The 24595-nt window shown below is 49.9% G+C and overlaps 1 protein-coding gene across 2 annotated transcripts in view; it reads right to left on the bottom strand.

Moving 5' to 3' along the window:
• WDFY1 (WD repeat and FYVE domain containing 1) overlaps positions 1-24595 on the bottom strand; it is a 124541-nt gene that overhangs the window by 13199 nt on the left and 86747 nt on the right. Inside the window, exons 1-5 of one of the 2 annotated variants that reach the window (XM_069975345.1) lie at positions 11430-11608; positions 6145-6212; positions 2340-2413; positions 1428-1482; positions 1016-1166 (exon numbers count right to left, since the gene is read on the bottom strand). In XM_069975345.1, the coding sequence (XP_069831446.1) occupies positions 1016-1166; positions 1428-1482; positions 2340-2413; positions 6145-6212; positions 11430-11563 (482 nt within the window). In that variant the 5' untranslated portion in view covers positions 11564-11608. Of the gene's footprint in view, positions 1-1015; positions 1167-1427; positions 1483-2339; positions 2414-6144; positions 6213-11429; positions 11609-24595 lie in introns of those variants that run through there. The other variant, XM_069975346.1, reaches the window with a different exon arrangement.

Genomic DNA, 24595 nt, shown 5'->3' with positions numbered 1-24595 from the left:
ATAACCAGTCAGAATTCTGAGTAACCAGAAAGTATTTACAACCCATACCATAAGCTACGTATAAATTCACAGCATGTCAATTGTGCTACACATTTGTCATGGACTCTCATTGTGAAGTTCGCCCCTTTCAGTTTAACAGGGTTGTCCCGCTTCACCCTCCTCAATAAAAATGTCACTCTTGTCCATGGACTGTATCTGGATTGCAATATTCATGTGAATGAGGCTGTTCTCCTATATTGGGCAGGGGCGATGGACAAGAGCAATTTTTTTTTTTTTATTACTAAAGGGAATGTGTCACCTTCGGTTTCTTTTAGGGTGCATTCACACATACAGGATCCGCAGCAGATTTAATGAGGTGTTCAGTTATTTAGTTACATTGATATCTGTGCCATCAAAATTGCACCATCAAATCTGCTGTGGATCCTGTACATCTGAACGAACCCTTACCGATTAAAAAAAAAAAAAGTTTTCATATCTGATGCTATTCTAATCTGTTTCTTTTTTCTGACTGAAATAGTTTTCACTTTTTGTACATTGTTATGAGGGCTGCCCTCTTCCATTAGCTATTTTAACAGCATTTAGAGACAAGCTTTACAACAAGACGCATGGACATAGACAACAATAGACAGAGTCTGTCCCCTTGAGATAAATGTAAAACATTACTGAGCATACTCTGTGACTATTAAAGAGGTCATTCCACAGGGAGATGCTATTGTCTCCTCTATCTATTGGTGTCACATGTCGCTGCAATGCTGTACAGATCCCTTTACACCAGCCTCCTCCTATCCCTACAGACACAACAGGAAGTCTCAGCTTCTCAGCTTAGTTTTATCCGCAAAGGTGAGAATGAAAACTGCAAGATTTTAGGATTATTTTATAATATAGAGAGAAAAAAAAATGGAAAATTAGGAAAAGTGCCACCAAAAATTATTTAAAAATATGTTGAACATAAAGTCATTTTCTGATGACACATTCCCTTTAAGGTTCATCTCTATAGAACTGGTACAAAGGATACTGCAAGCAGGAAGCCCAGGAGGAGAATGCGTGTCGTCCCACCAATGAACCGCTCTGAGTACACATCCATGTGAGAAATTTATCATGGCCGGTGCTGATCACCCATTCTGGTCCGGGAGAGAATATCACCTCCGTCACCCGGTTTTGATGAGCTGTGGAGAGTAATCACAGGTAACTACTCGGCTATAATTGTTACAGATAGGAGAACTTGGTTATAACTATAAATGGAGAAAAAGACTTAAGGACATGACTATACAGGGCAACCACAACTACTAAAGAAAACCAGCGGTATCACCTGCTCGAATCCTTTACTAAACTGCCCATTGTGAACAGCTCTATACTATCTACTGTTAAAAACTAATCTGTTAACATCCATGTCTAGTAAAGTTCGGTAAGCAATATAGTGAGGTTACCTGGGTATGTCTTTACAAAGTTCATTTTGTTATAGTCATCGGCGATGAAAAACTCCTGTACAACAAAAAAGGTACGAATATTATTTAGGAGAATACATCAAAATTTAGGATTACAATTTGGGATACATGTGACCTTAGTGACTTCCTCATCCTGATCATAATGGGTTCAAGAAAAATTACAGCACTTCACATGAGGGATGTAATAATAACCAGTGGTGGTGAATAGGAGAATAAATAGTGCAGGTATATTTCGGGATGTGAAGACAAGTGCAAACCCTACATTTAGGCTATGTTCACATAACATACTTTTTATGAAAAGAACAGCCATTGTTTTTAATTTACACAATGGCTGTTCTTTTCATAGTGCAAAGATTTCCATTGAAGTTAATGCAAACAACAGCAGTTGTTTCAAACAATGTATTGAACAATGGCCATTGTTTATACGGCCTTCGAAATAATGAGAAGTCTGATTTATAAGCTGTGCTTAGGCCTCATGAAGGTTTGACATCTGGGTGACAATAGTGGGAAATCCACACTTGCACCCCCCCTTATGAAATCCAGAGCAGAGATCTGCAACTATAAGCTTCTTGACCCCAATGGGCATCAGTTTATATAAATGGATGTTGAGTAAACTAAGATTATCAAAATAAACCAAAAGTCCAGCATGCAGGAAGAAAACAAGCTAGAGCAAGCATGGAGAAGTGCACAGCTGAGCGCTTCTCTTCCTGCCACCTATGTGCACAACATGAGGCAGTCCCATAGGCGTACATAAAAAATTTGCCTCAGTCATGTGCAGAGAGTTAAAAGAGAACACAATTACCTATATATTTGCCTTCCTCACCATAGTGTCTGGTGACTTTTTATGCACAAACTTTCTCTCTTGTACCCCAAAATGATCCAATACATACTCACCAAAACAGCTCCGCTATCCTGCCCCACAAAAACCTTTCTGCTCTCATGGTGGTACCTCAGAGCCGAGCACGGTGCTGCAAAAAAAAAAAAACAGCATAAAAACGTCAGATAAAAATAACCTTCTGTAAATCCAATATAAAAGCCAATGTTTACTCATTTAACTGTTCTGTAACAGACATTTCCTGATTCCGTAAGAGCAACTTCCCCCGGAAATATGTAGACATGAAGCTGGGGGAGTAATGCAGCTCACGCATTGTTATTATTCATTGTCAGGTAGCAACACTCAATAGACAGCGTTTCCAGGATTTCACTTCCAGACACAGAAGTCGCTGCCTTATTTACACAGCTGGGGAGCCGCACTAACATTTCACTACCGCATGTCCTGCTTCTGTATGACCTATCAGTATGTTACACTTAGAGCATCATGTGACTCTCATTCCCGGCTCCTAATTTACTACATGTGTCTGATTAGTTGGGGGTCATAGTTATTATATCCAGACTGTTCACTAAAACAATCAAGAAGAGATGCAAGAAAATAAAGCTTATTTATTGTATGCTAACAAACTTTAGTTTCCTTGCATACATTCTCTTATCACCTGGATAGATTTTCTGAACAACTGAAACTAACCAGTTCCCTTTACGGAGACTCGTAACTGAGGTTCTGCAGACTTTTTTGCATAATGATGTTTCCCAGGGAAGCATTGCACCTAAGATTTCACTGTGTTGACCACTTTAACCCAGCAGCTGACAGTGTTATCTTTGGCTGGTCTCCCTGAGATCAGTGATCTGTTTCCAGTATGGCTCCCACCTAGCCAGAATCCTGCTCCACACTGATGAGGGGCAACACCCCAAAACAGCTGTCTGTGGATGGATACCTGCCTTTGGTATTTCCCTGGTCATATTATCAGACTCGTAACCCAATGACTGAATGGGCCACTTAATATGGTGATTTCCATACAGGAACCATCCTTTTGCTCCTTGGAGGGTTATCTGGCTAGTCCCGTGTTTTCATAACTGAGGCTCTGCAGACCTTTTTGCATATTCATGTTTCCCAGGGAGCAATGCACCTAGAATTTTACTGTACTGTAGTTAGCATCCTTTTTACACAGACAGATTATTGAAGCCAAAGCCAGAAACAGGCTTTGGCATTAATAATCTGTCAGATTAAACTGTGTGTTTAAAAGGACCCTAAGGGGCAAGGATTACTGTACATGCTACTAGTATCCTTAGGGCATGTGCACAAGGGAGGGCAGGCCTGAAGCCCACTCCTATTGACTTTAATAGGAGGTTCAGCATGTACCTAGACACATTCTCCATCTCCCACAGAAATCTTTATGAGCAGGATAGCCTGGTCTTTGACACAGAAAATTGCATGTTTCCTGTGTCAAAAACCATGTGATTAAAATATGGCCATACAGAAGAAACAATTGGGGAATCTACAAACATGCTGGACAAGACTGAACTACCACCATACTGTAGCGCAGGGGTCCTCAACTGGTGGACTGCGGTCCAAACGCGGACCCCTGCTGTGCTCTGCACAGTTACTATGAGTGCTCGTAACGAGCGCTCATAGTTACAATCAGGGCTGTGGAGTCGGAGCTAGTTTTGGCTGGAGTTGGAGTTGGAGCTAGCTTTGGCTGGAGTCGGAGTCGGAAAATAATGTACCGACTCAGACCTCAGCTTTAAAAAAAAAAATTTTAAATGTAGAATTGAGTTTTGATATGAATTTTACAAGTTTTGCTCATGAATATATATTATGAGCAACATTCTAATAGGACACTGGCCCTTTTACATAAGGGTGGACAGGGAATATTTCAGTAATAGGACACTGGCCCTATCACATAAGGGTGGTCATGGAAAAGTTGTCAGTCACTATTTGGCAGTTTGTTTCTGAGCTGGAAGAGTCCATTGTGTGTGTGTGTGTGGGGGGGGGGGGGGGGGGGAGATCTGTGTTGTTCTCTTCCTGAATGCTGGATGACAGTATATGAGCAGCAGTGTAATATTAAGTTATCCTGTGTAACATAGAGGAGGAGAAGGAGGAGGAGAAGACATAAGTTGTGTAGTAGTAACCTCTGTCCTCAATGTGTTTTCTCTCTGGGAGAAGATAGTGTGTTTTTCTTCAGTGTTCTATGGCTGCAGCTGTGTGTGCGTGCGTGTGTGTGTGTGTTTGCCTGCTATGGCTGCAGTAGGCTGTGTATGCGTGCTATGGCTGCAGCAAGATGTGTGTGTGTGTGTGTGCGCACACTGAGGCTGCAGCAGGTTGTGTGTATGTGTGCTATGGCCGGAGCAGGCTGTGTGTGCGTGGTTTGCGCTATGGCTGCAGCAAGCTGTGTGTGTGCTATAGCTGCAGCAGGCTGTGTGTGTGTGCGCGTTATGGCTGCAGCAGCTTGTGTGTGTGCTATGACTACAACAGGCTGTGTGTGTGTGCGTGTTATGGCTGCAACAGCTTGTGTGTGTGCTATGACTATAACAGGCTGTGTGTGCGCGCCATGGCTGCAGCAGGCTGTGTGTATGTATAGTACGGCTGCAGCAAGCTATGTGTGTGTGTGCACACTATGGGTGCAGCAGGCTGTGTGTATGTGTGCTATGGCTACAGCAGGCTGTGTGTGTGTGCGCTATGGCTGCAGCAGGCTGTGTGTGTGTGTGTGTGTGCACGCATGCTATGGCTGCAGCAAGCTGTGTGTGTGTGTGTGTGTGTGTGTGTGTGTGCGCGCACGCGTGCTATGGCTGCAGCAAGCTGTGTGTGTGTGTGTGTGTGTGCTATAGCTGCAGCAGGCTGTGTGGGTGTGTGTATGCTATGGCTGCAGCAGGCTGTATATCACTATGTGTGACCCTCCTGTACATCACTATGGCTGACCTCTATATTACCAGGTATCTGTAGCAGTGTTTCTGTGTGTATGGTGAATATTTAGTTAGAAACATAGAAGACTGTCAGCAGGAAAAGACCACCTGCTCCTTTTAGTCTAATTCTGAGTTGTTCAGGACATGGAGGCTGGAGACTGGCTGCATCCACTGCACACACAGGAGAAGCTGCTTTATATGTTTCAGAAGTCGCCCCAGGATCATGTAGGACATTAGGGAGAAGCTGCAGAGCCAGTGTGATAAATAACTCCCCTGGTATATGACTGGCCATTTATGAAGGAGCAGGAGTCGGTCCTGATAAAATTCAGGAGTTGGAGTTGGTCCTGATAAAATTCAGGAGTCGGAGTTGAAGTCGGAGCTGCGGCTTACCGACTCCACAGCCCTGGTTACCATGCAGCCATTGGCTCCCTCCCAGTCAGTCACTCTTGTGGCGGCAGCGGACACAAGAGGCTGCTCTCTGTCTCTGGTGCTGGCACTTGAGTGACGTCACTTGAGCGCCGGCGCCAGGACAATGGGAGAGCAGCCTCTTGTGACTGCTGCAGTGCAGTCACAAGAGGGAAAGAGAAGAGGAGACGCCCGGACCCAGGTGAGTATAAGTGTTTGTTTATTTATGTTATAGGCTATATGGGAAGGGGAGCTATATACTACTGGGGGAGCGCACATTGGAACTATATACTACTGGGGGAGCGCACAGAGGGACTATATAAGGGCCTGGTGAGAGAAAAAAAATGCCAGTTTTCTCACTAATAAGCATCAATTCTGTATGTGAATAGTTCAATAGTTTGTGAAAAGTTAACAAAACACGTTTACTACTGATGTTCAGCTCAGACCTTCACCTGACAATAGACCCCAGTAAATGGACCTTCACTAAAAGTTGTTGAGTGCCCCTGCTGTAGGGTAACATCAGGATGAACAAGGCATGGCAGCAAAATGTAGCTCTTACATGACATGGTGTGGTAGATGCTTGGCCAATACTGCCCACTGTCTCTCTTCAGCCATACTCGCAGTGTCCTGTGGATACAAAACTCATCATTCATCACACATTATAGCAGCAGTACAAGTGTTACACCACTAGGACCCCAGTGATCTCCAGTACATCACCATTCCATCCCCCAAGATAGTTTCCATTACTAATCCTCCCTATAACCAGGTAGAGCAGGAGTCTTGCATTGCCACTGACTACTGAGGCACATATTTTAGCACAATACATTAAGGAAACAACAGCTTTGGTTTATGAAAAAGTTTTTTTTTTTTATAGTAAAGTATAACTATGAGTTAGCCTATGAACAGTACATTATGGTCAACCCCCCAGCGACTAGTCCGAAAGGTGGAGTGATATTTAGTACAGACTTTATTAACCTTGGGAAGTTTTGACATCAAAATAACTTTACACACTGTCTTCAGATTTAGAGGATTGAAATATAACTTGTATTGTATGAATCACTAATCATATAACCAGGTCGTGTTGTATTGTGTAATAACATGTATCGGGGACCCTCAACTTTTTTTTTTTTTACCTATGTAAAGTTAAAGCTGTGGGTAAACCACATTTGGGATGTATATTACAATTATACATCAGGATCCCGACACATAACTCGGACATCCAGCTTAAGGGTGAGGTGAATATAGCTTAAAGAGTCACTGTCGTATTTTTTTTTTTTTTGCAGAAATCAATAGTCCAGGCGATTTTAAGAAACTTTGTAATTGGGTTTATTAGCCAAATCTGCCATTATCTGCATGTAAAAAGCCTTTTCCCAGGTCCCCCCCTCCTTCCTCTTTTTCATCCACTCTGAAAAATCTGAAAATTGTGACTTGTTGCATGAGTCACACTCTGTCTGGTCTAGGGAGAGGGGAGGGGGGAGGAGGAAGGAGGGAGTTAGCCGGCAGCAGAAAGCAGATAACAGAGGATTACAGGCACGGAGCTGGGTGACAGCTGTAATCCGAGCTCAGACAGGTCACTGGTGACTGTCACAGGAGATATCCCGTGAGGGATTTGTAGATTAACTCTTTGTTGTCCTGTTTTGGTATTTTCTTTAGCTCTCTCCATAGGAGAACAATGAAGACAGGGGGGGAGAGCTTCAAACTGCTTTTTCATGATAAAAATGCATTTTTTGGATAATAAACCCAATTACAAAGTTTCTTAAAATCACCTGGACTATTGATTTCTGCAAAAAAAAAATTCACGACAGTGACACTTTAAGCTTAAATGGGTATTCAGATATAGCAAGTTGTGATTTACCCTCAGGATGACAGGCATAGCATTGATCAGTGTAATAGGCGTTCTGCTGATTGAGCCTGCCTGTGGCAGACTCAATCAGTAGAGTGCTGATCAGACCCTATGGAGGAAGGTAAGAGACCTCCGGTGGTCCGTGAAAGTGATAAGGACCCCTGCAGTCCCACTGTGGGGTCCCGATATGTAAGTGACAGGAGCTGGTCCTGTCACTTACACTTAAACGCTGCGTTTAAGGGGTTAATGATAGGCTGCAGCGCGACTGCTGCAGTCTGTCATTAAAGTTGAGGGCCTGGCTACTGATTGCAGCCGGCCCCAAAGACCCAGGATATAAATGTACGCCCAGGGTCGTCTGGTGAAAGACTTCAGAGTGGTGTTGTCTCTGGAAGAAGATGGTCATGTTTCTGTAGCACTGAATAACCCCTTTAACGATCCAGCACCTGTGCAGTGTTCAGGTGCTGAATACGAAAAATCCTGCCTGGGGCATTCCTAATGATGAAGAGGGCGGAGAGGAGAGACGGTAGAGCGGTGCAAGTCTAATGCACAGACACTCTAGGCTAGTGCTTCTCAAACTGTGAGGCGCCCCCTAGTTGTTGGTGAGGCCCAGCTGGGGAGCCAGTTTTCACAAAAGTAACTATGATCTGCACAGTCCTTTTGCTGTTTGCAAAAATCTCCATTTTAGCCACATTATTAATTTATTTTGTACTTGCTTTATTAGTATATAGAGCTTAGGATAGAGGTGAAAGGTAGCCCTAGAATTATTTTCAGCTTTTAAATGGACTTTCACCGCAGATGGTGAGGCCCAGGCACCCTCTTGGTCAGTCCGGTGAGGCCCAGGCATTGCCTTGGTCTGTTGGGTGAGGCTCCAGTCGAAAAAGTTTGAGAAGCACTGCTCTAGGCCACGCCAATTTGACACATAGCAAGTTTAAACGTTTTTTTTAGGAAAATAACTGCATCACCTGCCGAGTGGAAACCAGGACAGATCATGGAAGCAGCTATCCGAAGGTACAAGTGGTTTGTAGGGGACAGATTGTGGGTACAGAGTGGCTTCAATAAATGGCTTAATACTTAGTATATACAATAACGCCGCTATAACCCTGAATACAGTAGCGCTTTGGGGTTTTTTCTTTTATATTGCAATTAAAAACGTATCTTTTCCATGACTGAACAACATAAATTCATGGTCATTATGGGACACCCCTTTAAACGGGACACATTTTACTAGTCTTCTTAAAGGCTTCAATACAACTGTATTGTACAAAAATTGTGTAAGATTCATAAACAATTTGTCTTTATTTCTAACACCACGTACTGGATGTGCCTCAGGGAAACCAGGCCATATATAAAGAAGATCACATGAAAGGGGGTGAAGGGTTAAGTGTGACTCCTCATTTCACATGTTAGGAATTACACAAGAATGCCTTGTTCTCCTGGGAAGAAGCACAACACCCTCTTTATTCCCAGACATCTACAACTCATCAATAGGGTTTAACAGGGCCTAAAAAACACTGAGGAGACATTGTGATAAGCCACCGATGGTAATAATATAGAATGCCCATAGAAATGCCCAAAATAGAGAGCTGTGAAGTAGCAGGGCATCATACAACTCATGTAAAGCTAAAGGATTCTCTATGCACACGGTCATGTCATGGATTTCTAACAGTGCCATCCTGCTATGTGCGTTTATGGGGTATAGATGTCTTATTTATGCAGCACAAAGAGCAGTCTATGCATAGCAGCCCAAACTGCTAGAGGACTATATCTGCTCCACTGAACCCTATTACAGCAACAAGAAACAGAGGAGATTAAGGCTATGTTCACACGCTGTATAAACAGCAGCCATTCCATGTGAACAGTCTATGTTTAATGCTACCTGCGACCTGGAATTAATTACCATGATCATTAATTCCAGCCGTAGGTAGCATAAAACAATGACCGTTCACGGCGGAACGGCCGTTGTAAGCAGGGCTGTGGAGTCGGAGTTGTAGTCTGTGCGCGCGCTATGGCATGCCCCCTCTATATCACTATGTGTGACCCCCTGTATATCACTATGGCTGACCTCTATATCACAGGGATCTGGCATTGTTAGCAGTGTTTCTTGTATGGTGAATAGAAGACTGTCAGCAGGAAAAGACCACCTGCTCCATCTAGTCTAGTTCTGAGTTGTTCAGGACATGGAGGCTGGAGACTGGCTGCATCCACTGCACACACAGGAGAAGCTGCTTTATATATAGTATTCCTTATTCCCTCAGAAATCATGTAGGACATTAGGGAGAAGCTGCTGAGCCAGTGTGATAATAACTCCCCTGGTATATGACCGGCCATTTATGAAGGCGCAGGAGTCGGAGCTGCAACTTACCGACTGCACAGCCCTGGTTGTAAGCACAGCATGTGAACACTTTCAGGCCACTTTCAAGCCTACAAGGTATTCTCTATCCATAGGATTGGTGATAACTAGCTGTTCCGTGGGGGCCCCCCATCGATCACGAGGGGAAAAAAAAAACACAAAGGGCGAGATTTATCAAACATAGTGTAAAGTAGAATTGTCTCAGTTGCCCCTAGCAACCAATCAGAATCCACCTTTCATTTTCCAAAGAGTCTGTGAGGTATGAAAAGTGGAATCTGAGACAATTCTACTTTACACCAGTTTGATAAATATCCCCCCATAGTGTCATCATAGTAAAGGAAGTGGCAGCAAGCCTGTTCAACCACCTTTACATTCACTGTCCACGGGACTGCTGGTCCATAGGTACATTTTATTTTGGGATAACCCTGTTAACAAATTCTTTAAAAGGGGCATCTCTTACCTGACACTGTTTTTTTTAACCGTGACCATGCATTACCTTATATGCAAAAATTGCTGTAAAAACCTAAAACAAAACTGCCACATGTGAACGCATACAGTAGGCATGGCACCCAGTAGGCAGCGCAGCCATTGAAGGATGAACTTATTTTGTCTATATTGACAACGATCATCAGCATTCATGTCCTGTCAGTATATAGTCTACAGGCTGCTGAAGACAGGTTGCCAGGGCTAGCATGGGGCTATCAGAACAATAAAGGGGCCCTTATATGTTAGAAGGGTCCGGATTAGAGATGAGCGAACCGGGTTCGAGTCCATCTGAACCTGAACGATCGGCATTTGATTAGCTGGGGCTGCTGAACTTGGATAAAGCTCTAAGGTTGTCTGGAAAACATGGATACAGCCAATGACTATATCCATGTTTTCCACATAGCCTTAGGGCTTTATCCAACTTCAGCAGCCACCGCTAATCAAATGTTGAAAGTTCGGGTTCGGATTGACGCGAGCATGCTCGAGGTTCGCTCATCTCTAGTCTGGATATAAGCTGATCCCCGGCCATCTGACTAGTAGATGATATCCACACGCCAATCCAGCAGGAAGTGTTCAGGCCCCCCACAGGACAAGTATTACACTGTGGCCAATGAAATCAATGGGTTGACAATATTATTTGATTGACATGCTGAGTCCTCCAGTAAGGAAGACTCTCTGTGAGAAGTAGCACATGGGATTTCTGTTAGTGAGTAGCAGCACAGGGTCCAGGAGGTGACTGTAATGTTTGCTGCACCTCTATGTAGCGGGCAGTCACCCACACATGTGCTGGGGGAAGACACATGGTGCTGGGGGAAGGCAAAGTCCCTTCATACAAATAGTAAAGAGCAGTCAGCCATCCTACCTAGCGCCATTTACTATAAGAGCCATGGCTGACAGAGGCTAGCTGCTTCCCTGTACAAGCTCATGCTGCAGAGATCCCAGTAATCTATGAAGAGGAGGATCTACCCGGCAGCCAATCAGATTGGAGCGCTGTTATTTATAAATACAAGCAGAGCACTGATAGGTTGCAGTGGGCACCTGCACACCTGTGTTCCTCAAGCTGCAGCATGTGACCCCGCAGTGACGTCACCAGGTGATGCAGTACAATAGCTGCTACCCTGCATTGTTATCATAAGCGCCCCCACTCAGCCTGCAGTATAGTTACCGGTCCTCGCTGACGGTGATCACCCCGTCCTCTCGCGGGATGAGGCAGGCAGAAGTCACGTGCTCCCGGTGCCCGGGAATCTTAGTGAGGAGCACAGGGCCGCGGGGAGACCGGGAGTGGATCTCAGCCGCCATCTCGAGTCATGTGACCTGAGCAGGACCGTAGCTGTAATACATGACATAGCGGCGCGCCTCCCTGGGATTGACCGTAATGTCTGGTATAGAAGCGCCGGCCCCTGTGCTGTAATGATTGAAGTATGACCGATGCGACCGACGCTCTGACTACATTTAGATACGGGGGATTTGAAATAACGAAAAATAAAATACAAGGTTGTCGCCCAATCAGATGAATATTCAGGCACAGCTGTTTTTGTGTTTTTTTGTATGTTTTTTTTTAATTGATAAATGTGCAGATAAAAGTATAACGCACCTATTCCACGGGCCGACTGACAGGAGCAAACCAGCACTATTAGCACTCATTTACTCCTCGTTCCTCGCTCGCTGCCGCCGCTAGTCCATGCTGCCCGGGTGATTGCTAGATCGTCCGGGCAGCCCATAGCAGACAGCAGCAGTCTGCTCCCGCCGCTCCTATTCCACGGAACAACAGCAGCAGATCGTTGCTGTATGAATCGTTTGTCTGTCAACATGTTTGAAAGACAATCGAAACAATGATCAGCCGACATGAACGATGTTGACTGATCGTTGCCCTCTATTCAACGGGACGATTATCGTCTGTAAAGGCCAATATGGTTCCGTGGAATAGGGCCTTCCAGCAAAGCCTTACCAGCAAAGCAGTGGTCACCACAGAGGGATTTCCCTTGTAACATTATCATCCAGCTCCTTATGGGCTCCAATGGTTGATCCCAAGATGTCCAGGCAGCAGGCCAGATCAAGGATGCCTAAAGCCCCTATTCCACGGCCCAACTCTGAGGAGCTGTCAGTGCTCGTTTGCTCCTCGTTCCCCGCTCGTTGCTGCCAATATTCCACCCGGCGGCAGCGAGCAGGTGAGTCCGGGGAGGGCCAGGGGGGCTGCTTGGGTGATTGCTGATCGTCCAGGCAGCCCATAGGATATAGCTGCGGTCTGCTGCCGCTGCTCCTATACCACGGAGCGGTGGCAGCAGATCGCTGCTGTATAAGTCGTTTGTCTTTCAACATGTTGAAAGACAAACGACTTCAATGATCAGCCGACATGAACGATGTCAGCTGATCGTTGCCTCCTATTCCACGGGACGATTATCGGCCGTATACGGCCAATAATCGTTCCGTGGAATAGGGCCTTAAGGTGTGGAACGGCTACCAAAGAGTCCAAGTACAGATGTATGTTTGTAAGTGTGAGGCTAATGCTAAGTTTACACAGAGTGATAATTGGCCCGATCGTAAGATTAACGATTTCGAAGTACTGTTTTTTTTTTATAACGTTCAGCGTTTAGACGATACGATATATGGTACGGAAAAATCATTCTGCGATCGTGTTGCGATCGCGCGCCCGCAGCCCGGCCCCCTGCTCATCCGCAGCCCCCTGCGCCGGCTCGATTGCCACCCCCGACGCTCTGATCGCCGACCCCCCCCCCCCCCCCGCCGCCGCTGCCGCTCCGATTGCCCCCGCCGCCCCGGCCACGAGCATACGTTACCTGCTCCGCGTAGCAGGTCTTCGAAATCCCCGACTCCCCTCTTCAGTGCATTGATTGGCTGAAGAGGGGAGCCAGGAATTTCAAACGGCTCCTCTTCAGCCAATCAGTGCTGCCGTGCATTGATTGGCTGAAGAGGGGAGACGGGAATTTCAAACTGCTGCACGGCAGCACTGATTGGCTGAAGAAGAGCCGTTTGAAATTCCCGAGCTCCCCTCTTCAGCCAATCAATGCACTGAAGAGGGGAGTAGGGGATTTCGAAGACCTGCTACGCGGAGCAGGTAACGTATGCTCGTGGCCGGGGCGGCGGGGGCAATCGGAGCGGCGGCGGGGGGGGCGGCGATCAGAGCGGCGGGGGTGGCGATCGAGCCGGCGCAGGGGGCTGCGGATGAGCAGGGGGCCGGGCTGCGAGCGGGGAGCCGGGCGGCGGGCGGGGCTGCGGGTGGCGTGCGGCCAGACTATCGCACGACGACTGTTTACGTTCGGCGAATTTTTTACGAACGCCGATTTAAGAACATGTTAAAAGATCAAAATGAACGATTTATCGCCGCGTTTACACGTACGATTATCGTTCGAATTCGATCGTTATCACGAAAATTCGCCCGATAATCGTTCCGTGTAAACGTAGCATAAGGGTCCATTTACACAGAAAGATTATCTGCCAGATTATCTGCCAAAGATTTGAAGCTAAAGTAAAAAACAGACTATCAACAGGGAACAGGTCATAAAGGAAAGCCTGAGATTTTTCCTCTTTTCAAATCCATTCCTAGCTTTGGCTTCAAATCTTTGGCAGATAATCTGTCAGATAATCTTTCTGTGTAAATGGACCCTTAGGGTCCTATTACACGGAGTGATTTTTAATGACTAACGATAAACGATCGCAAACGAGATTGTTTATCGTTAACCTGAAATCATTCACCATATTATACAGAACGATGGTCATTAGTTACAATCGCTACTATGATTGTTGTTGTGATCGTTAATATGATCGTTTATTCCTTCTGATCCCAGCAAAACAATGGACAATGTGCAATTGCACTGAACGATTAGTGAATAAATGCGGAACTTCAGCGAACAAATGTGAAATTACAGGGATCGATTAACGATAATTTTAGGTTCAGATCTAAATCAACGCACAACGACATATGAATGATTTTTCGATCGCTGCCTGCAATTACACAGAACGATTATCGTTTAAATTCGACTGATATAACGATTTTCGTCCCGTGTAATAGGGCTCTTAAAGGGGTTATTCCAAGAAAAAACTCCATTCATAAGTGAGATACTGACCCCCACTGATCCCATAACCTGTCCCCCAAATGGATGGAGTGGGAGCGCTCCATTCATTTACTTCTCTGAGGTTTCCAAACATTGTCACATGCCCATTAAGCAGTCTGTGACCAAATCCATTTAACGAAAGTGCCAGGATAGGCCCCAGCGCATGCTGAATGGAGACCAAATGTGTCATTTTGACACATTAAAAAAAAGGGTAGTACTACACGGCAGACCCATACCCGATGTAGGAACCAGTCAGGTAGACCAGTGTTTGTTAACAGAGCCTATCATATATCTCCATTATCATGTGGGTAGAGCTGGATCATTTATTCAGCCCTTTACTCCCATCATCAGACGCACATCCCTTAATACCAGGGCCGGATTAAAGTAACCATGGGCCCCAGGCTGTTTACTAATTGTGGGCCCCTTGCTAACCATGCCCCCTCTAGTAGTAGTAATAGTAGTAGGCAGCATTATAGTAGATAAGGGGAGTCACTTGTACCCACATGGTCCCTAGTGTACTGTGTCATCCTCTAATCTGTTGCAGAACTACCACTCCCATTATAGAATGTAGTCCTGCATATTACCACACACCATGCTGGGAGATGTAGTCCTATCTATTACCCCACCCACCATGCTGGGACATGTAGTCCTGCATAGTACCACACACTATGCTGGGAGATGTAGTCCTGCATATTACCACACACCATGCTGGAAGATGTAGTCCTGCATATTACCACACACCATGCTGGATGATGTAGTCCTGCATATTACCACACACCATGCTGGAAGATGTAGTCCTGTATATTACTAACACACATCATGCTGGAAGATGTAGTCCTGAATATTACCATACACCATTCTGGGAGATGTAGTCCTGTATATTACCACACAGCATGCTGGGAGATGTAGTCCTGTGTATTACCACACACCATTCTGGGAGATGTCGTCCTGTATATTACCCCACACAACAGGTTTTTTGCAACCTCCTGTGCTATGCGGTTACAATCCTGGTGGGCTGTCTCTTCACCCAGGGGCGGATTAACTTTAACACAGGCCCCGGGCTGTCCACCAAGCTTGGGCAGGGCCGTCTTACCCATTAGGCATGGTAGGCGGCTGCCCGGGGGCCCTTAGGACGCAAGGGTCCCCGTGCAGCCGCCTCCCATGCCCAATGGGTAAGACGGCCCTGCGCCCCCCCTTCCCCTTCTCTTGCGACTGCAAGCACTTTCTTGCTTGCGGTCGCAAGAGGAAATCCGGCCCCAGCTGATGCGTCGCTCCCTGGGGGATTCTCAGGGAGCGCACGCATCAGGAACCTCAGTGCGCGTCGCTGGTGTTTCCTGTACCGGAAGTCCCGTCTGGGCGCACACTGAGCTTCCGGATGTGTGCGCTCCCGGAGAATCCCCCAGGGAGTGACGCATCAGCCGGGGGCAGAAGAGGAGAGGAAGCAGCGACGGGGGAGCGCTGGTAGGTGAGTTGGGTGTTTGTTTTTTTTATCTGCTGTGCAGGGGGCAAACTATAAGGGGGGAATACAGGGGAGGTGAGCCATCTATAAGGGGGGGATACTGTACAGGGGGGAGCCATCTATATGAGAGGGGGGGGGGATACAGGGGGGAGCCATCTATGAGGGGGGGAGCCATCTATAAGGGGGGGATACAGGGGGGGAGCCATCTATACGATGGGGGGGATACAGGGGGGAGCCATCTATAAGGGGGGAATACGGGGGAGCCATCTATAGGGGGGGATAAAGGGAAGGCCATCTATAGGGGGGATACAGGGGGAGCCATCTATAGGGGGGATACAGGGGGAGCCATCTATAAGGGGGGAATACGGGGGAGCCATCTATAAGGGGGGATACAGGGGGGGAGCCATCTATAGGGGGGATACAGGGGGGAGCCATCTATAGGGGGATACAGGGGGAGCCATCTATAGGGGGGGGATACAAGGGGGAGCCATCTATAGGGGGGGATACAGGGGGGGAGCCATCTATAGGGGGGATACAGGGGGAGCCATCTATAGGGAGGATACAGGGGGGAGCCATCTATAGGGGGGGATACAGGGGGGAGCCATCTATACGAGGGGGGGGATACAGGGGGGAGCCATCTATAAGGGGGAATATGGGGGAGCCATCTATAGGGGGGGATACAGGGGGGAGCCATCTATAAGGGGGGAATGCGGGGGAGCCATCTATACAGGGGGGAGCCATCTATACAGGGGGGGGATACAGGGGGGAGCCATCTATAAGGGGGTAATACAGGGGGAGCCATCTATAAGGGGGTAATACAGGGGGGAGCCATGTATAAGGGGGTAATACAGGGGGAGCCATCTATAAGGGGGTAATACAAGGGAGCCATCTATACGGGGGGATACAGGGGGGAGCCATCTATAAGGGGGTAATACGGGGGGGAGCCATCTATAAGGGGGTAATACAGGGGGAGCTATCTATAAGCAGGGCCGTATTTGTCACTAGGCACCCGTGGTCCGGTGCCTAGGGCGGCGCCCTGGGGGGGGCGGCACCCGCAGGGAACCCTTTTTTTTATTATTAAAATAACAAAAAAAAAAAAACGGCCCACGGGGGGGGGGGGGGCTTGACGGAGCGGCCGGGAGCAGGCTGGTTCCCTCCCCCAATGCAGCGCCGGGGTCCGGGGTGCGAGGCAGGGGGTGAGCTTCCGGCACACACAGTCTGACAGAGGCCGGAAGCTCACAGCTGCAGCCCCGCGGTCCCTGATCTTCTCTCCTGCTCGGCGGCGCTCACGTGATGTGACGTCATCGCCGAGCAGGAGAGAAGATCCGGCACCGCGGGGCTGCAGCTGTGAGTGCCGGAAGCTCACCCCCTGTCTCGCACCCCGGACCTCGGCGCTGCATGGGGGGAGGGAACCAGCCTGGCTGCCCATCCTGCTCCTGGCCGCCCCGTCTCTCCCCTGCCCCCCAGCCTCTCCCCTGCCCCTCAGCCTCTCCCCCTGCCCCTCAGCCTCTCCCCCTAACCCTCAGCCTCTCCCCTGCCCCTCAGCCTCTCCCCCTGCCCCTCAGCCTCTCCCCCTAACCCTCAGCCTCTCACCTGCCCCTCAGCCTCTCCCCCTACCCCTCAGCCTCTCCCCTGCCCCCCAGCCTCTCCCCTGCCCCTCAGCCTCTCCCCCTGCCCCTCAGCCTCTCCCCCTAACCCTCAGCCTCTCCCCTGCCCCTCAGCCTCTCCCCCTGCCCCTCAGCCTCTCCCCCTGCCCCTCAGCCTCTCCCCCTGCCCCTCAGCTTCTCCCCCTGCCCCTCAGCCTCTCACCTGCCCCTCAGCCTCTCCCCCTACCCCTCAGCCTCTCCCCTGCTCCCCAGCCTCTCCCCTGCACCCCCAGCCTCTCCCCTGCACCCCCAGCCTCTCCCCTGCCTCTCCCCTGCACCCCCAGCCTCTCCCTGGCCCCCCAGCCTTCCCCCTGCCCCCCCCCCAGACTCTCGCCCTAACCCTCAGCCTCTCCCCTGCCCCCCAGCCTCTCCCCTGCTCTCCCCAGCCTCTCCCCTGCCCCCAGCCTTTCCCTTGCTCCCCCCAGACTCTCCACCTAACCATCAGCCTCTCCCCCCAAATCTCAGCCTCTCCCCTTGCCCCCCAGCCTCTCCCCCTAACCCTCAGCCTCTCCCCTGCCCCCCAGCCTCTCCCCCTAACCCTCAGCCTCTCCCCTGCCCCCCAGCCTCTCCACCTAACCCTCAGCCTCTCCCCCTGCCCCACAGCCTCTCCCCTGCCCCCCAGCCTCTCCACCTAACCCTCAGCCTCTCCCCCTGCCCCCCAGCCTCTCCCCTGCCCCCCAGCCTTTCCCCTGCCCCCCCCCAGACTCTCCCCCTAACCCTCAGCCTCTCCCCCTGCCCCCCAGCCTCTCCCCTGCCCCCCAGCCTTTCCCCTGCCCCCCCAGACTCTCCCCCTAACCCCCAGCCTCTCCCCTGCCCCCCAGCCTCTCCCCTGCCCCCCAGCCTTTCCCCTGCCCCCCCAGACTCTCCCCCTAACCCTCAGCCTCTCCCCTGCCCCCCAGACTCTCCCCCTAACCCTCAGCCTCTCCCCTGCCCCCCAGCCTCTCCCCTGCCCCCCCAGTCTCTCCCCTGCCCCCCCCAGTCTCTCCCCTGCCCCCCAGCCTCTCCCCTGCTCCCCCCAGCCTCTCCCCTGCCCCCCAGCCTCTCCCCTGCTCCCCCAGCCTCTCCCCTGCCCCCCCCAGACTCTCCCCCTAACCCCCAGCCTCTCCCCTGCCCCCCAGCCTCTCCCCTGCCCCCCAGCCTTTCCCCTGCCCCCCCCAGACTCTCCCCCTAACCCTCAGCCTCTCCCCTGCCCCCCAGACTCTCCCCCTAACCCTCAGCCTCTCCCCTGCCCCCCAGCCTCTCCCCTGCTCCCCCCAGCCTCTCCCCTGCCCCCCCCAGTCTCTCCCCTGCCCCCCAGCCTCTCCCCTGCCCCCCAGCCTTTCCCCTGCCCCCCCAGACTCTCCCCCTAACCCCCAGCCTCTCCCCTGCCCCCCAGACTCTCCCCCTAACCCTCAGCCTCTCCCCTGCCCCCCAGCCTCTCCCCTGCTCCCCCCAGCCTCTCCCCTGCCCCCCCCCAGTCTCTCCCCTGCCCCCCAGCCTCTCCCCTGCTCCCCCCAGCCTCTCCCCTGCCCCCCAGCCTCTCCCCTGCTCCCCCAGCCTCTCCCCTGCCCCCCCCCCAGACTCTCCCCCTAACCCCCAGCCTCTCCCCTGGTCTCCAGCCTCTCCCCTGCCCCCCCCCCCCCAGACTCTCCCCCTAACCCCCAGCCTCTCCCCTGCCCCCCAGCCTCTCCCCTGCTCCCCCCAGCCTCTCCCCTGCCCCCCAGCCTCTCCCCTGCTCCCCCAGCCTCTCCCCTGCCCCCCCCCCCAGACTCTCCGCCTAACCCCCAGCCTCTCTCCCCTGGTCCCCAGCCTCTCCCCCCTGCATTCTCAGCCTCTCCCCTCTGCATTCTCAGCCTTTCCCTTGCCCCCAGCCTCTCCCCTGCCCCCAGCCTCTCTCCCCTGCATTCTCAGCTGCTCCCCTGCCTCCCAGCCCCTCCCTCTGACCCCCAGCCTCTCCCCCTGAATCCCAGCTTCTTCCCTGCCCCCCTACCGCTTCCCCGGACCCCCAGCCTCTCCCCCTGAGCCCCAGCCCCCCTGAACCCCAGCTTCTCCCCTGCCACCCTAGCTGCCCCTCCCTGTTGGTCCCCTGCCCCCCAGCTGCTCTCCCTTTCCCCCAGCTGCTCTCCCTTTCCCCCAGCTGCTCTCCCTTTCCCCCAGCTGCCTCCCTTCCCCAGTCACCCCCAGTTGCCTCCCTTCCTCAGTCCCCCCCCAGCTGCCTCCCTTGCCCTGTCACCCCTAGCTGCCTCCCTTCCCCTGTCACCCCTAGCTGCCTCCCTTCCCCTGTCACCCCCAGCTGCCCCCCTTCCCCAGTCCCCTTGTCGCCCCAGCTGCCTCCCTTTCCCAGCCCCCCCCAGCTGCCTCCCTTCCCCTGTCACCCCCAGCTGCCCACACTGCAGACAAGTTGTGGTCGGAGAAGTCTTCATGATGCTGCGCCAGATGGAGAAGAAAGCAAAAAGTTAGCGACGGCAATCAGAGAAGACGTCACCTGTGAGTCATTGAGTAACTGAGTAACTGAGTGAGTAACTGCACTGTAATTACTTCTATAGTGTGCAGAGCCTGTGTACCATTGGGGTCTATAAGGGTCAGTGTATTGTTTGCGGTAGTGTACTGACACAGCCCTGCGGTCACTACAGTACGCTAGTGCAAACTTTTAAACTAGGACCCAACTACAAGAGCTGCAGGTACTACAACTCCCAGCATATGCTGAGGGCTGCAGACTGTCAGTAAATGCTGGGATTTGTAATGCCTGCAGCTGTTGTAGTTGGGTCCTAGGTGCATTATACACTGTATGCTTTGTGGCATATAAGTATACATAGATCTGTGGGGGCTCAGTGCAGGGAAGTGACCCCAGAACATCACTAATAGGGGATAGGGGGAGATGTTTTTGTTCTATCCCCTATTAGTGCTGTTCTGGGATCACTTCCCTGCACTGAGCCCCCACAGATCTATGTATACTTATATGCCACAAAGCATCCAGTGTATCATGCACCTATGACTCAACAACAGCTGCAGGCACTACAACTCCCAGCATTTACTGACAGTCTGCAGCCCTCAGGATATGCTGGGAGTTGTAGTACAGAAGTACGAGCGGCACCCAAGTGCCAGGGTATATACCATGCATGTACAGTAACGTGGGGGGGGGGCGCCTCTGCGTGCAAAGTGCCTAGGGCAGCATGAACTCTAAATACAGGCCTGTCTATAAGGGGCCAATACAGATGTGCAGTGTGTAGAGAGATGAGGATAGTGACAGAGTGTGGAGCCTAATATGTCTGCACTCACCGGTTCAGCGAAGTAGATGCTTTATTTCAGGAAGAGAATTTACAACATGTGCAGGTGCGTTCCAAAGAAAGGAGCTCCTTTCTTTGGAACGCACCTGCACATGTTGTAAATTCTCTTCCTGAAATAAAGCATCTACTTCGCTGAACCGGTGAGTGCAGTGGTATTCTCTATTGGACTTATGTTCTTACGACTGCCCTTGTGCTTTATCCACGAGCACCACCCCAGCGAACCCTGTTGTTAGCGGTCCTGTGTCTGCGAGGCTGGTTAGCCGTAGTGCTTGCTTTCCTCCTTGGATAAAGGATAGCCTAATATGTCTGTCTGGCAGAGTCTGTGGATTCGTGGCTCGGAGAAGTTCTCATAACGGCACAGGGCAAATGGAAAAGAAGATGAAAAGGGAAGAACTCTGATCAGAGAAGACGTCCCATGTGAGTCACTTGATGTATCTGCACTGTAATGTATATGGTGTACAGAACCTGTGTAGAGCTGGGTCAGCCTCTATATGACTGGATGAGGTGATAGTGATCTGTGTACAGTGGATTAGTCAGTAGCAGCGGTGGTGTTAGTCAGTATGCGGTGGTAATATTTGTTGCTTGTTATCTGGCATATATATAGAGAAGGGCAAAACAACATGTCTCATATAGACAGAGGAGCAACAACATGACTATTATGTTTTTATATGAACCATGTTGTTTCCCTGTATTCTGTATACAGGGAAACAACATGGTTCATATATAATATAATAGTCATGTTGTTGCCCCTCTGTATATATAAGACATGTTGTTTTGCCCTTCTCTATATATATATGCCATGTTGTTTCCCTGTATATTGTATTATACAATATACATACAGGGAAACAACATGGTTCTCATATATAATAGTCATGTTGTTGCCCCTCTGTATATATGAGACATGTTGCACTGGTGTGACAATAAACCCTGCAGATTGCTGTTGGAAGTGCTGTCTCCATTGCGTTTTTTGGATACTTTGAAGCCAACCTGGTCTGGTTTGGTGAGGCATGCACGCACGGTTATTTTTTTGTTTTTGCGCTGCTGAAAGACTGTGTTGTGAATTAAAGTTTATGTTAACAATAATTTGTATTTTTTATTGTACGTAATTGTACTGACTAGGGGCGGGGTTGCAAAGATTGGGTGGGGCCCAATTCGCACCTCTGCCCAGGGGCCCATAATGCTGTTAAGACGGCCCTGAGCTTGGGCCCCCCACCCCACTGTAACTATGGCAGCACTAGATTTAGTCTTCCTTCTCTATAGTGCAGACTGTAAAGGACTTGTGGTGATATCATAGTCACATGTTAAGGTCATTCAGTATGTTCTCTGACACTGGTGGAACCACCGCCATAGCAGCCGTAGCGCCTGCTACGGGTCCTGTCACATCAAGGGGCCCGGCGTCCAGGTCAGCTAGTCAGTTCTCCACTCCTACCTAACCTGGGGAAAAACCCCATGTGTGCTCTGGCCAGGTTCACACCGGACTCACACCTAAACGCATGGAACCCGGCCCTCCCCAGCCTCTCAAAGTCACCGTCTCCTGCTAGTGTTCCAAAAAGCACTGTACACAGGATGCCGTCCCCACCGATGCCACTACTGTACTTTTTCTTCCCCCAGTGTAAGTGTACGTCCAAACCCAGGTCCCCTCTGTTCAGCGTATACTTACGGGGGAGGAGTCATAATCCCAGACAGGCACCAGAGCGGGCCCCAGTGATGCTCCCGTCAAAACAGTAGGCCCTGGGCTGCCCACCCCCCATAGTGACAGAGCAGCCCGACTGCGATCCCCCCACCTCCCAACAGTAGCCCTAGGCCACCAGCACACTCACCCCTTCCCCCGCAGAGTGTTAAGAGTAGCTACTCTTTCCCCCCAACCCCGCACAGTGTTCCAGGGCCACCATACAGCCCCCCCTAATGGCGATGTCCGCACCCCCCTCATTACCATCACTTCCCTCCTTGACCTGACCTGAAAGAAGACCGATAGAAGGTAGCCACAGCAGCCACACAAGGCCAAAGAAGGACAGAGCAGGAACCAGGACAGGTGAGATCACACCCAGAGTACTACCCCCCTCACCATGTCCTGCTAATAGTTCATGGTGGGGGTTGTAGTTTTGAAGCCTGTGGAAATCTGGGTTGCAGAACTACAACCCCCATCAAGCCCTATTGGCAGTACATAATGGGAGTTGTAGTTCTACAACAGATTAGAGGATCACACAGTATAGAAGGGGGGAAGGAGTGGCACAGTACAACTACATCTCCCTGCATGGTGTGTGGTAACCTGCAGGACTACATCTCTCAGCATGGTGTGTAGTAATCTGCAGGACTACATCTCCCAGCATACTGTGTGGGGTAATATGCAGGACTACATCACCTCACAATGGGAGCTGTAGTTATGCAGCACATAAGACACTGACACAGTACACAAGGAGGAGACGGTGGCATGGTACACGAAGGGGAGAAGGTGGCACGGAACACGAAGGGAAGAAGGTGGCCTGGTACACTAGTGGGCATGTGATGTAAATGGGAATGTATGTTGGCATACTACACCATATTGAAAACACATGTATTGGAAACAAGTGTGAAGGGAGCCTTAACCTTAATTTTTGTACATTGTGTCATAGTGGCCTGCCACAGCGTTTCAGAGCTGCCCGCATCCGCAGGGGAACAGCACCAATGCGTCAGAGCGACCCCCTTCCCGCTACATCAAGGATCTGCAGGTAAAGGCACCAGCTTGCACAAGTGTTCCAAACCTCTCTAATATGTATTTAATACCTTTATATATACCTCTAATATGTATATAATAGAGGGGTATATATGAGGGTATTATATACATATTAGAGGCAATGACCCCAGTGGAATGTGCTGAGCTGGGCCAGGTGAGTATGTTGGGGGGGGCATACAGTTAGTCCCCATGAATCCTAGTTACACCCCTATTACACAGCCTGATTTGTGCTTAAAAAGCTGTGATTTTTTGCAAATCATGGCCGAACTGTAGCCAGGAGACAATATACCACTGAAAGTATCCTCAGGCCCCGGGCTACCGCCCAAAATTGACCTATTATAATCCGCTACAGTCTTCACCAGACACCCGCTCACTTTCAATGAAACCTTCAGCAACCTGCTGAGCTCTGGAAACTCCATCAGCGACCTGCTCAGCTGGGAAAACATCACTAGGAGGCTGCAGAGGCCAAACACTACCATCAGAAACCAGACCATCTGGAACATTACCACCACCAACCTGCAGAGGCCCAATTCCACCACCAGCAACCTGCAGTGTAGCAACTCCAGCACCTTCAAAATGCAGAGTCCAAACACCACCATTGGAGACCTGCTCAACTGGAATATAACCACCGGTGACCAGATCAGCTTAATCTTCATCACCAGCCATCTTCAGAGCATCTGCCTTCATTGGCCTGCTTAGAAACCTGCTAACTTGGATCACAGCTGCAGATCTGGACAACCACAACTAGCTTGATCACCACCACTACCACCGGTAAGCTGCTTACATGGATTTCCACCATCACCACCAGCGATCTGCTAGCCATGATGAGCAGAATCAGTGAGAAGCTGGTGTGGACTGCCACAACCATTCAGCTACTGCATCAGGTGCTCCTGGCTGATAATTGCAAGTGAGACATTAAGATGGATCAACACCACCAGCAGGATGCTGATCTGCTTTCTACAGACCATCAGACTGCTTCTAACATGCTTCACCAGTACAGAGGAGCTGAGAAGATGCATCTCTATTATCTCCAAGGAAGTGCTCAGCGGCTTCCCCACCACCTACACCAAACCACGCTTCGAGGGGCATCCCTACCGCTGACAGCAAATTATTTAAAAAGTTAAATGTTTTATTTGTCAAAAATGTCTTTTTGTTATAAGAAAATAGAGGTAGGGGG

Source organism: Dendropsophus ebraccatus, chromosome 6 (genome assembly GCF_027789765.1).
Source record: "Dendropsophus ebraccatus isolate aDenEbr1 chromosome 6, aDenEbr1.pat, whole genome shotgun sequence".
Taxonomy (NCBI): Eukaryota; Metazoa; Chordata; class Amphibia; order Anura; family Hylidae; genus Dendropsophus; species Dendropsophus ebraccatus.
Note: the sequence above shows the minus strand (reverse complement) of the source record. Positions and strands in the feature narration are given on the sequence as shown.